Source organism: Trichomycterus rosablanca, chromosome 5 (assembly GCF_030014385.1).
Source record: "Trichomycterus rosablanca isolate fTriRos1 chromosome 5, fTriRos1.hap1, whole genome shotgun sequence".
NCBI classification, from domain to species: Eukaryota; Metazoa; Chordata; class Actinopteri; order Siluriformes; family Trichomycteridae; genus Trichomycterus; species Trichomycterus rosablanca.
In genome coordinates, this window is record NC_085992.1 from 26,215,306 (window position 1) to 26,226,519 (window position 11,214).

General features: G+C 39.2%; 1 protein-coding gene across 5 annotated transcripts; it reads left to right on the forward strand.

Moving 5' to 3' along the window:
* The first annotated feature begins 51 nt into the window (after nt 1-51).
* LOC134315017 (zinc finger protein 287) lies at nt 52-9,824 on the forward strand. Of its 5 annotated transcripts, XM_062995904.1 has the most exons (3): nt 60-135; nt 998-1,128; nt 6,654-9,824. In XM_062995904.1, the coding sequence occupies exon 3, from the start codon at nt 6,747-6,749 to the stop codon at nt 8,190-8,192; it is 1,446 nt and encodes a 481-aa protein (XP_062851974.1). In that variant the 5' UTR covers nt 60-135; nt 998-1,128; nt 6,654-6,746; the 3' UTR covers nt 8,193-9,824. The 5 variants fall into 5 exon arrangements, with proteins under 5 accessions (XP_062851979.1, XP_062851974.1, XP_062851976.1 ...); XM_062995909.1 differs by lacking the exon at nt 998-1,128 and having other exon boundaries at nt 52-135; XM_062995906.1 differs by lacking the exon at nt 60-135 and having other exon boundaries at nt 782-1,128.
* The last annotated feature ends 1,390 nt before the right edge of the window (nt 9,825-11,214 follow it).

The following is an 11,214-nucleotide window of genomic DNA, read 5'->3' on the forward strand; positions in this document are numbered from 1 at the left end:
GTGACGCGAAAAAAACACCCGGTTAGAACTTGACAGTCGTGACGACATCGGTTATGATCTGGCAGAGGTGCGGCAGACGGAGCAATCAGATCCCTGCGAGGACCTAAATCGGAATTTTTTCCACACATATGTTCGGTAATGACTTTACATTCGAGTCATTTATCTTCTTAACTACACATAAAAACAATGTCGTGCTTACAAATAGAGTATTCCACGTTGTGCAGTGACTAGTACAGTCTGGTGTCCTGTCCGCATTTACGTGTGGTGACTGGTTTCCAATTTCTGCGGTAAATTCCCATCATCGTGTGTGTTTGTGTGATGTATAGAGAGATAGTACATAAAACAACCAGCAACCGCCATATGGCTGTGTCTTATTTTTGCCTGTCCTGCTTTAGGGCGGTTCTGTCTGTAGCTCGGTGAGTCTTGTCTTCATGGGGACTAACTTGCTTCTCAGGAGAGAGAGATGCGAATACAAACCCTCACATGAAGGGCGTAGGAAGCTGAAGACAGAAGGAAGTAACTCGATATCATGGTGTTCCGTACGACTTCGAAGGATCTATCCTAATTCTTCACAACTATTTGTCATTTGGTTAAATTTTCCCATCGATGGGATATGATCTTAGCTGCATTTCCATCCCTCATCTGAAATAATCCAATATTTACAGACTGTACGGAACAGCGTATTCTAAACACGAATCCGCACAACCCCAAATCCTCTTACATATATATTTTTGTCTGTATCTGTTTTACATGATCAGAGAAGCTTTAGGTACTTAATCATATTTGATTCTTGCTTAAACAGTGTAGGGCACCACGGTGATGGTTGGTGATCATTGTACGGAATACTGTGAGCTCACGTTATTGGTTCGGGTTGTTCCTCGATGTGCGCATGCACCAGCAGTGAGGCGAGCAGTGCTTACCTGGTTCCTCACTACAGCCTGTATTAACGCCATTAACCTTAAACTAACCAGTATATGTGATCGGTGTATATATGTAGATGTGTGCACGTCGGATGGGTGATTAGAATCGATATTTTGAGGCTGAGAGGATGAGCGCTGGTTATGGCGGGGCCGACTGAATCCAGGCCTGAATGATGTGCTTTAACACAGGATGTGTTCCTTCCACCAGGTCAGTGTGATCATTTAAAGATTATTTCGATCGCTAATCTCTGGACGTGTTCCAATTTGATCTATACATATACGAATTGAAACGAGAACATTATTGCTGACACTTGTGTCGCCTACAGCCCTTTTAATCCGCGCTACCCAGAATGCACCGCGCGCACTGGCTTCCCTCTGTTGTATTTCCTGTATGGTACTGCACTGCTTTGTTTGCTTATTCGCTGGTACTAACGCTCGCTCCTGACAACTCGCTTTATAATGTCTACAAAACCATGGTGAGCTCACTAAAATAATCACCCCGCGGTAGGTTCAACCCTTATTTAAGTGTTTCCGAGGCTGCAGTAGGTGGAAGTTGATATAAGTGGGGTTTAGTACCTCACGCAATGAGGAAATAACCACGGGCTTGTTGAGGCGCTTTCGCTTTGTTTCGGTGCAATATAGATTATACCTCAGTGCTTTACCTCAATAATGTATTTATTACTTTAAAGCCTTAATGCTAACACTATGTGATCGGTTAACTATTGCATTTTTGTTTACATAATTTATTATTGATCATCTCAGACCTCTCAAGTTCGTTCAACTCAAAACGCGTAAGATTTTTCAAAACAAGAGCAAGATCACGGTGTTCCGCACACACATAAGTGATACAGTTTACTGTACAGAACATTAATCACACCTGTGTGATGTACGGGGCATCGTGATCGTATTTTATAATGGTATCTTAAAGTGGAACAGTCACCATGGGCTAATTTTAGAAGAAAGATTAATGCCAGAAAGAAGCTTTCTTACTTTCTTTCTTTTAAAACATTTGCAAGAGAAAGCCTGAGAACACTGTGTAACTATAGAACTGTGTCAGTATCATGCAGGGGGAGAACAGGCTGTAAATCTCAGGAATCAATATAGTCCCATTCCATAAACTGAGCAGTCCATGATTAATCAGTGCAGAAGCAGTCTAAAAACACAGTTGATTTATTTTTACCCTTTTTTTTAAACCCACCCAGTGCAGTCAGTATACCACCACCCAAACAATATCTGATCATAATCAGAATCACTTTATTTCGCCAGGCATGTTACACATACGAGGGATTTGCTTTGGTAATACGCATAATAGCACAGATAATTACACATGCATGACATGTAACATATAACATATTTAACAGACCCGACAGCACACGGACTGTTAACCAGTATCTGGTCTGATAGAGTGGACATGTAGACAGAGGTGACCGTGTACAGAAAAATAATAAATAGGCTACGTCAAGTAATTAATTACACATGAAGTGCATCTACATGGTAAAAAACAATAGACAGTGTATGTACAAGGCTGGTCAACCTGATAAGGTGGCTGGTAAGAGTTTATCCAGCTTATATGTACACACACACACAGTTCTTCTACTTTCTGAGGTTCTTTGTGGCAAAATGAATAAACCTTGCAGAGCCATACAAAACACCGTAAACATCCACATCGGTACAATTGGTTTAATTAGTTACTTTATGGCAATAATTCAGCTCATCAGTTTTAAGTATCATACATTTTTAATGTATGATATCGTTACATATTATCAGATAAAGCATTAACTTAGTGATGTACCTGGACATATTAGAGGCGTGGACTTATTATGAGCAAAAAGAAAATGTTTTTACAAACATAAGGCCAGTTATTGGTTTATGAAATACAAGTCAAAGGTTAAAGGGTACAATGCAAAATACATTTTTTAATACACAATACTGCAAAAAGCCTGTTATTTCTTTTAGTGTTTTGTTTAGGGTAGTTGTCATGTTTGGAAGATAAACAACCTGCCCATATTCAGCTGTTTAGCAGAGGACTTTCCTTAAGAATGTGGGTGTACTTGGAGCAATCCATTTTCCCTTCAGATTGATTTTATGATTTTGTAAAATGCAAAAAAAGGGGGGAAAATTATTTGTGATAAAAGAAAAAAATTTACTGACCACCTTGGTTGTATTTTGTAAGTATAAACAAATTCTGAATATGATGCCAGGCACAAAATAAGGGTAGAAACGTTATAGCATATTTACATTACACCCTTTTATAGTATTTCACATTAAGCAGGTTAATTGGTAACAAGTGAACGTATTATGATTGGTTATAAAGCAGCATCCACCAAAGACTGATTATATGCAAGCAAAGATGGGTTGTAGCTCGCTACTTTGTGCCAGACTTTGTGAGAGAATTGCTAGTTAGGTCTAGTGAGTTTGATCTTTTACCATCTACCATACATAATATTGTGAAAAGATTCAGAGAATCTGGAGAAATCCGTTCATATTGGGCAAGGCTGGAAACCACTGTTGATTGTGTGTGACTTTAGAGCCAGCACTGCATGAGAAAACATGCTATTATAATAGTCACATGGGCTGAGGAGTACTTCATAAAACCATTGTCACTTTTTACTGTTCACCACTGCTTCAACAAATGCAACGTGAAACTGAAACTATTATGGAAAGATAACGTCCGTTAATATATTAATTTACGTTATGCACTGTGGTCTGTCAAATGACGCAGATGCTATGAAAATTAAATATTATACAGCACAAGGTTCCAGCCAAATATCTACTAATAACAGAAAAACTGTTATTTTATCTAAGGCTTTAGGAAATTCTTTACTGATCTTTTGCTTTATGTTCCTAGTTTTTTTTTTTTTTTAACAGAAGCCCTACTGCAAACACAAACCCATCAGCTGAGTGTTCTGCTAATGTCATTATTGTTTATGTCTGTTTTCTTTGTAAAATTTAAACTCTTTTCCCATAGCATTACTGTTAGAAATTGCAGGCTACCTGTAATGTCTGCTATTTATATATTTTTTAGATAGCCTTTATTTGTCAGAGCAAGAACAAGTAAAAATGTAAGCAAAACATGCAGACATTGGTCAGTTTTTAAAAAGAAATTATTTAAGTGTCACCGCCAATGCGAAGGAACTAGGATACGTTGCATAAGAGAAATATGACCAAATTTATCCCCAACAAACTGACAAAAATTGTATGTAGTTGTTACAATTACATTTATAAGGATTATACAGTTATTGTGTAATTGCCTAATCGCAATTATTTTTGATCTAATGGCAGTTAAAGCTTCTTGGGGTAGTATTACGGTAGCATTTAGCAGTGTCACTACTGTAAACTACAGCAGCAGGTCATGTTTTCTTGTCACCGTACTGATTTTAGAGCCAAGCCATTAAGTAATGAAGTGAACATGTTAAAGTGTGCCTTTTCAGCCACGTTTGTACAATGCTGTCAGTAAAAAATTCTCACTTGAGCATTTTTCAACATTGCTTGTAATTTAATGAATGCATGTAAAGTTGAGGTCAGAAGTTTACATATGTTTGGAAGGGAAGTGTGTCTTGGCAGTCGTGTTCTTAGGGTGTTGGACCATGTTCTGTGCAGAATTGACACTCGTATGAAAAACCTCTTTAGGGACAATACTGTTAAATAATATGCACACAGTAGATTTGATTTAACTTTTCAAGAACTCGTGCATGGAGCTGCGAGTTATACTGTGAGGGGAAATACCTCTTCATGTTCAATTTGCATAAATTTTCCTTTGTTCTTTATCAGTGTCAGGTCTTGACTGCTAAATGATGTTGGCTAAGTGTTTTTGATTGGCAACTGATATAAAGATCATTATTATGTAAAGAAACATAATAACCACAAAAGCAAATCAATGATTATCTCCACCTTTAATGTGATTTATCTGTGCAATTCAATACAAAAACAAACTGAAATCATTTAAAGTGGAAAAATAAAATAAGAAACTAAAATAACAGTTCCGTAGGTGTGCACACCCTCTTACAATTGTGGAGGTAGCTGTGTTTAGCATTAACCAATCACATTCTAACATGTTAAATAGTAGTCATCAATTACTGTGACTCTGATTAACCCCATATAACGTTCAACTCTTCTAGTAGGATTTTCCTGACATTTATTTAGTTGCTTGATATAGCTAAAGCCATGGTCTGTAAAGACATAGCATTACACATACCATGAACCACAGTGATGAAGGTCATTAACAAGTAGAAAAGATATGGCACAACAGTGACATTACTAAAAACTGGACGTCCCTCAAAATTGATGAAAAGGCAGGAATAAAACTGGTCTGGGAGGTTGCCAAGAGGCCTACAGCAACAGCAAAGGAAATACAGAAACTTCTGGCAAGTACTGGTTGTATACTTCATGTGACCTCATATTTTTCTTATGTCTGGGCTGGGGGTTAAGGAGATAGGACGAAAACCGTTTACAACGTCAAACACCCAAGCCTAGCTACATTTTCCAAAAACCTACATTGTCTGCCAAAAGCATCTGGGAAAATGTGCTATGGTCTGATGAGACCATGGTTAAACTTGTCGGCTATAATTCCAAAAGACATCTTTTGCACCAAAACAACACTGCACATCACCAAAAGAACACCATACCCACAGTGAAACATGGTGGTGGCAGCATTATGCTTTGGGTCTGTCTGCCTGGAACTGAAGCTTTAGTCAATGTTGGAATTTTGAAGATATCAGCCAATTTTGTCACAAAACCTTTAGGTCTTTGCTTAAAAGATGAAGATGAATTTCACCCTGCAGCATGACAGTGACCCAAAGCAAACCTCCACATCAACACAAGAATGGCTTCACCAAAAGAACATCAACGTTTTGTGATGGCTCAGCCAAAGCCCAGACCTGAATCCAATTAAATATTTATGGGGTGACCTAAAGAGGGATGCACAGACCAGTGCATTGTAGTGCCGGTCCCAAGCCCGGATACATAGGGAGGGTTGTGTCAGGAAGGGCATCCGGCGTAAAACTGTGCCAAATCCCGCCGGCGACCCCTAACGGGAAGAAGCCAGAAATGCCGACCCCGTAAAACGGGACAAAGGCTGAGGAACAAGAAGAAGAGGGGTGACCTGAAGAGGGATGTGCACAGGAGATGCCCTTAGAATATGACATATTTGTAGCGCCTTTGCAAGGAAGAGCGGACAAAGAGTCAAGATGTACCATTCTCATAGACTTCCACTCTGAAGAAAAAACTTGCTGAATTTTGTTATAAAATCAAAAAGTGCTTTAAATATTTTAAATATTTATGCAATCACATAATTGTAAGTTTTTTATTCCCCTCTAAAACATTTCAGTTTGTTTTGAACAGATGATCACATTAAAGGGGAATAAAGTTTAGTAATTATTTATATTTTTTTATCAAAAAAACCTGGCATTGTACTTAGGGGTGTGTAGACTTGTGCATGGGTGTTGTACAACAAGCAAAGGTCATAAGAGTGCTCAGGAAACTGAGTACATCCAAAATTGGGACAACCCAAAATGGAAAGAGAAACAAAAAACACAGTTGTGAAGAAACCACTTAAAAGGTCAAAGAATATCTACTGTCATTGCCACTGTTATGCCTGATATGAATTCGTTGTATCTTTTTTTGAGAGAAAATGTGTGCATTCATAATTCTGCTACAGTGCATTGTACATTCTGAATGTTTTTTCACTGTTCCACTGGTATTAATGTAAACATGTTTCTTTTTTCCATTTGCCAGGGATTACAGAGGTGTGAATTGATGCTCTGACATCCAGGAATTGCAATATTTGCCTCATCCAGATTTTGTCAGGAGCACAGAAGATCCAACGTGATGGAGGAGGTAGAAACTGAACTGACTTTGTCTGAAGCAGATGTTCTTGGTGCGGACTTCATCACGGTGGAACTAGATACCCAGCCCATTGAGTATGTGGTCAAGTGGGCTGAAGTCGGCTCCAAGTTCACTCTATCCTGTGTAAAAAAGGAATCGGATGAGAACATTTGCTTGGTCACTGACCAGCTGATTAGAACAGAGTCAGATGAAAGGTTCTTTGCTCCATACGAGGCTGTATACACGGAATGTGACGATACAGAGCCAAGCCTGATTGCCTCACAGGAGGAGGAGGTCGGGAGTGAGTCGGATATAGAACAGCACATAGAGCTCGAGAGCAGCCAGTTGGTCGAGGAGGAGGAGGAGGTTGAGGATGTAGGCTCAGATGTTGATTGGGAAATAGGGGGCTCCCATTCAAAAAGGGTGTACAACTGCCACCTATGTGGTAAGAGCTACAGCCACTCGTCCAGTCTGGCACGCCATTTGCACATGCACTCTGCAGGCGAGAGACTGGCCTCTACCTCTTCTTTTTCTTCGAAGGCAATCAGCAAGTCGGAAGACTGCAAAAAACCCCTGCAGTGCAACCTGTGCGGCGTACGGTGCAACGGCAAGCGGCTTCTGGCGATCCACAAGAAGTGCCACAAAGTCAAGAGACTGCACACATGCAATGCATGCGGCAAGTCGTTCAACCACAGCTCCAGCTTGTCGCGGCATCGGCTTATCCACAAAAGAGGCCTGGACAAAAGTCTAAAGCCCCAGTACCCGCTGCCCAAGCCGTTGCCCATCATCACACAACAGACCCGTCCTACCGGTCGCGGCTTGAAGAAGAAAAAGAAGAAGAGGTCGCAGCAAATGGATAACAAGCTTGTGCCAGGTGAGAAGCAGTACCAGTGCACACAGTGTGATATGGTGTTCAGCACATCCACCGGCCTGTCCAAGCACCAGGTGTCGCACGTGCGCCAGCTGCTAAACTCTTACGCCCAGGGCAGAGATGCTTTGGATAAATCCTCTGACCTCAAGATCCGCCTAAAGCTCTGCTCACGTGACAAGCCCAACTACTACACTCTGTGTAAGAAGAACAAGCGTGGCAAACGGGGCAAGAAGAGGCTTAAACTGGCCATGGACGAGCAGTCGTATCCAGGCTTCAACACCAGCCTCGCCAACCATGAGCAGGAGCAGATGCACGAGCAAATGCTCGATGGTGACCGGTGCTACACCTGCAACGTGTGCAGAAAGTCATTCGTACGCTTGTCCAACCTCAAGCAGCATCAGCAGACGCACGCCTCAGGCAAGCTCTACGAGTGCCAGCACTGCGGCAAGACCTTCGTTCACTCGTCCAGCTTCTCGCGCCACAAGAAAGTCCACATGGGAATAAAGCAGACGAGCAAACAAAATAAACACAACCAGTTGATCGATGAGAGCGCACCTCTGGAGTTCGAGTACGAATGAGAGGCTCCTGCATTCCAGAACTGTCCTAGCACAGCTGATGTAGAAGTGCGTTCACTTGTTTTTGTTTTGTTTTTCCTTCCTTTCCTTTATTTTCATCCCATTATTTGTCTTATTTTGGTAAAGAACATACATTTGGCATTGCTTATTTAGTGAAGTGGGTATGTTTTCACTGGCAGTGCTGTCAGCTATAAGGCTCAATTTTTCAATTAAATTTTTTTGAGAGGAGTGTTGCTAGAGGATGTATTTCTGGCTGTGTAAAGTGTAAAAAGAATTGTACATTTTTTGACATTCCCTTTTTGGTCACATTTAATTTAATGCCAGGGTAATAATTTCTTCATTTTGTAGTGTTATTTATGTCTATCCTTTATTTGTAGTCATCCATAACAAATTGACTATGCAGGTATTTTGTCTGCTTGCACTAAATACACCTGAAATCAATATGGAGTACTTAATATTGAAAATTTGGGGGGAAAGGGGTGTCCCCAATAAAAAAAAAAAAAAAAAAAGATATTGAACTCGGTATTTATCTTAGCTGTAAATTTGTGTCCCCAGAAGATTTTGATGTTTAGTTTGATGTCGAGCATTTCCTACACCAAGAGAAAATCCTGCATTGAACTTTTTGATGTAGCTCCTCCCACCCCTTTTACCTTCCACTTAGTCCAACAAGTATAACCACCATCTCTTCTCTCACATGCTCAGGATACTGAATTTTATTAAAAAGTAGATACACACAGTAACTTGTTTCTTGGTTCAAGTTTTAAAGTTGGTTGATGTTTTTTTTCTTTGGTTTTGGTCTTCTCATGTTTGACAAATCTGGTTCAGAATCAGTTATGCCTAGTGCACACTATGTGATTTGAGCAAGATTTTCCAGTAGCTGATGATATAAGTGCTGCAGCCCTCTCTTGTTTACCCACTTAACCTCTGCGTGTGCCCATTTTGATTGCTCATAAAGTGTAAGCGACTTAGCAAAACAGCCAGGACCTTAATGAGTAGATGCAGGTGTAACGGTAAGCAACACAGTTACTGTGCAAGAGCTGATATTAGTGTGTCTTGACATAATGCCCAAATGCCCATTTGCTGAATTAAGCTAAAGCGGAAACACTTAGTAGGTAGTGTTGCTACTACCTGAGCTGCTGTATCACAAACATCATATGTCTTACTGTAATATGTTAAATTAACCATACTATAATATTATTATTACATTTTAACAGTTAAAGTTTGAGATGCAGCCCCTCAGTTTAGGACCTTCCAGCTACTCGGTATGTACTTCAGCATAATACAGTTGGTTTTGAATATTAAAGTAAAAGGTTTTATACTAAAATGAGTTCTTTGTAGGCTGTACGTTCTTGCCTTCATAGTGCACAACTTAATGTAAACCAGCCCCCCTCTGAGTCTGTTGAGATGATCAGATCTCTCCTATATCCCTGTGTTTTATTAATATTTTCAAAACAATTTCAATATTTAGATACAAATTTCTTGTTCAATTTTTGAAAGACGTAAAATTTTGAGATTCAAAGTGTGTTTTCAAAGGTTTCATGTAGTGTGCACAAGGCTTTTTCTTTCGTTCTGCAGTGCTATGTTTTCCAGTACAGTTTTTCATTATTTGTTAATTAAAGAGCAAAAAGTTTTAAACGTTTGCTTGTCCGTTTGTTAAAATCAAAAATCTCTATGGGTTTATGGAGAACTGCAAATTGCAGAGCAGCGATTAACATGAATGCATTTAGTAATGGTGACTTGATACCCATTAGCGTGTGTGTGTGTGCATGAAATATATTGAGATAATATACTCACCAAAATGTAAACATTTTAAATATGTGTATATGTGTAAAAATGACAAAAATGAATGATGTTTTTAAAAAAAAAAATCTAGCTAGTGTGAATGATTTGTTTAACATTAAATAATTTAAGGAGTAATCAGGAGATTTCATGTTTCAAAAGGCTTTGCACTATGACAGAAATAAACAAATCTACAACAACAACAAAACAGTAACCATAGCACTACGTACTTAGGAATTCGGAATGAAATGCCGCAAGTAAGTGGACCTTGACAGATAAAAGTTTAGAAAGCTGATACTGTTTTACCTAACCAGTCGCTTTTTCACAATTTTCATCTGTGTGAAAAATATTTATAAAGCATATAAAGTATATTTAGTGTTTATTTCATAAAGGTTTATTTACAGAGTTATACAATATCCTAAACGGCTACCACCAACTTTATTGGAAGCGGCTGTACATGTGCACTGGTTCAGTTCTGTGGTTCAGCAGTGCAGCTCAGCAGTGTTCTGTTTTTATATCAACCTGACTTTCTGCATAACTGTTTAATGTTCCAAGTGTGGCCGAGAAGCAACCGTTCACCAGATTTAACTGTAAATCCATTGGAGGTCTTTAGTTCTGTGTTAGAATACAGAATACACACTGCTGACACTCGGATTGGTATTCACTATGGGGAAAGAAAGACAAAAAACAAAATAATAAATGTTTGGTACTTTGGTTTCTCCTGGTTTAATTGTTTCATTTTAAAATAGTTCCTCTGTTTTCCTTGAAACCGAGGGTCATGTTGACCTAGCTGAAAGACTGTTTTACTCTTGTGATTGTGCTTTTTGCCTCCCACCTTTCTTTTGCAGCAAACAGATTGTTTGCTGTATTTGGGTTCATGTCCATATCATTACCTTGTTTTTAATCGCTGTTGTTATTTCATCTTCTGAAACAGCGGACCTACATCTTATATCGAGGTGTATGTTTTTGTGTTGTTTGCCATTAGAATACAATTTATGATTTTTGTCTTGCCTTTTTGTAATAAATCATTGGTTCAAGCAGTGTGTGTATATTTTGTAGTGTTCACCAAAAAGTTTCATCTATACTTAAACAGAGAAATGTACACTGACTAGGCATAACATTATGACCACTGACAGGTGAAGTGGATAACACTGATTATCTATTCCTCACATCACCTGTTAGTGGGTGGGATATATTAGGCAGCAAGTGAACATTTTATCCTTAAAGTTGATGTGCTACAAGCAGG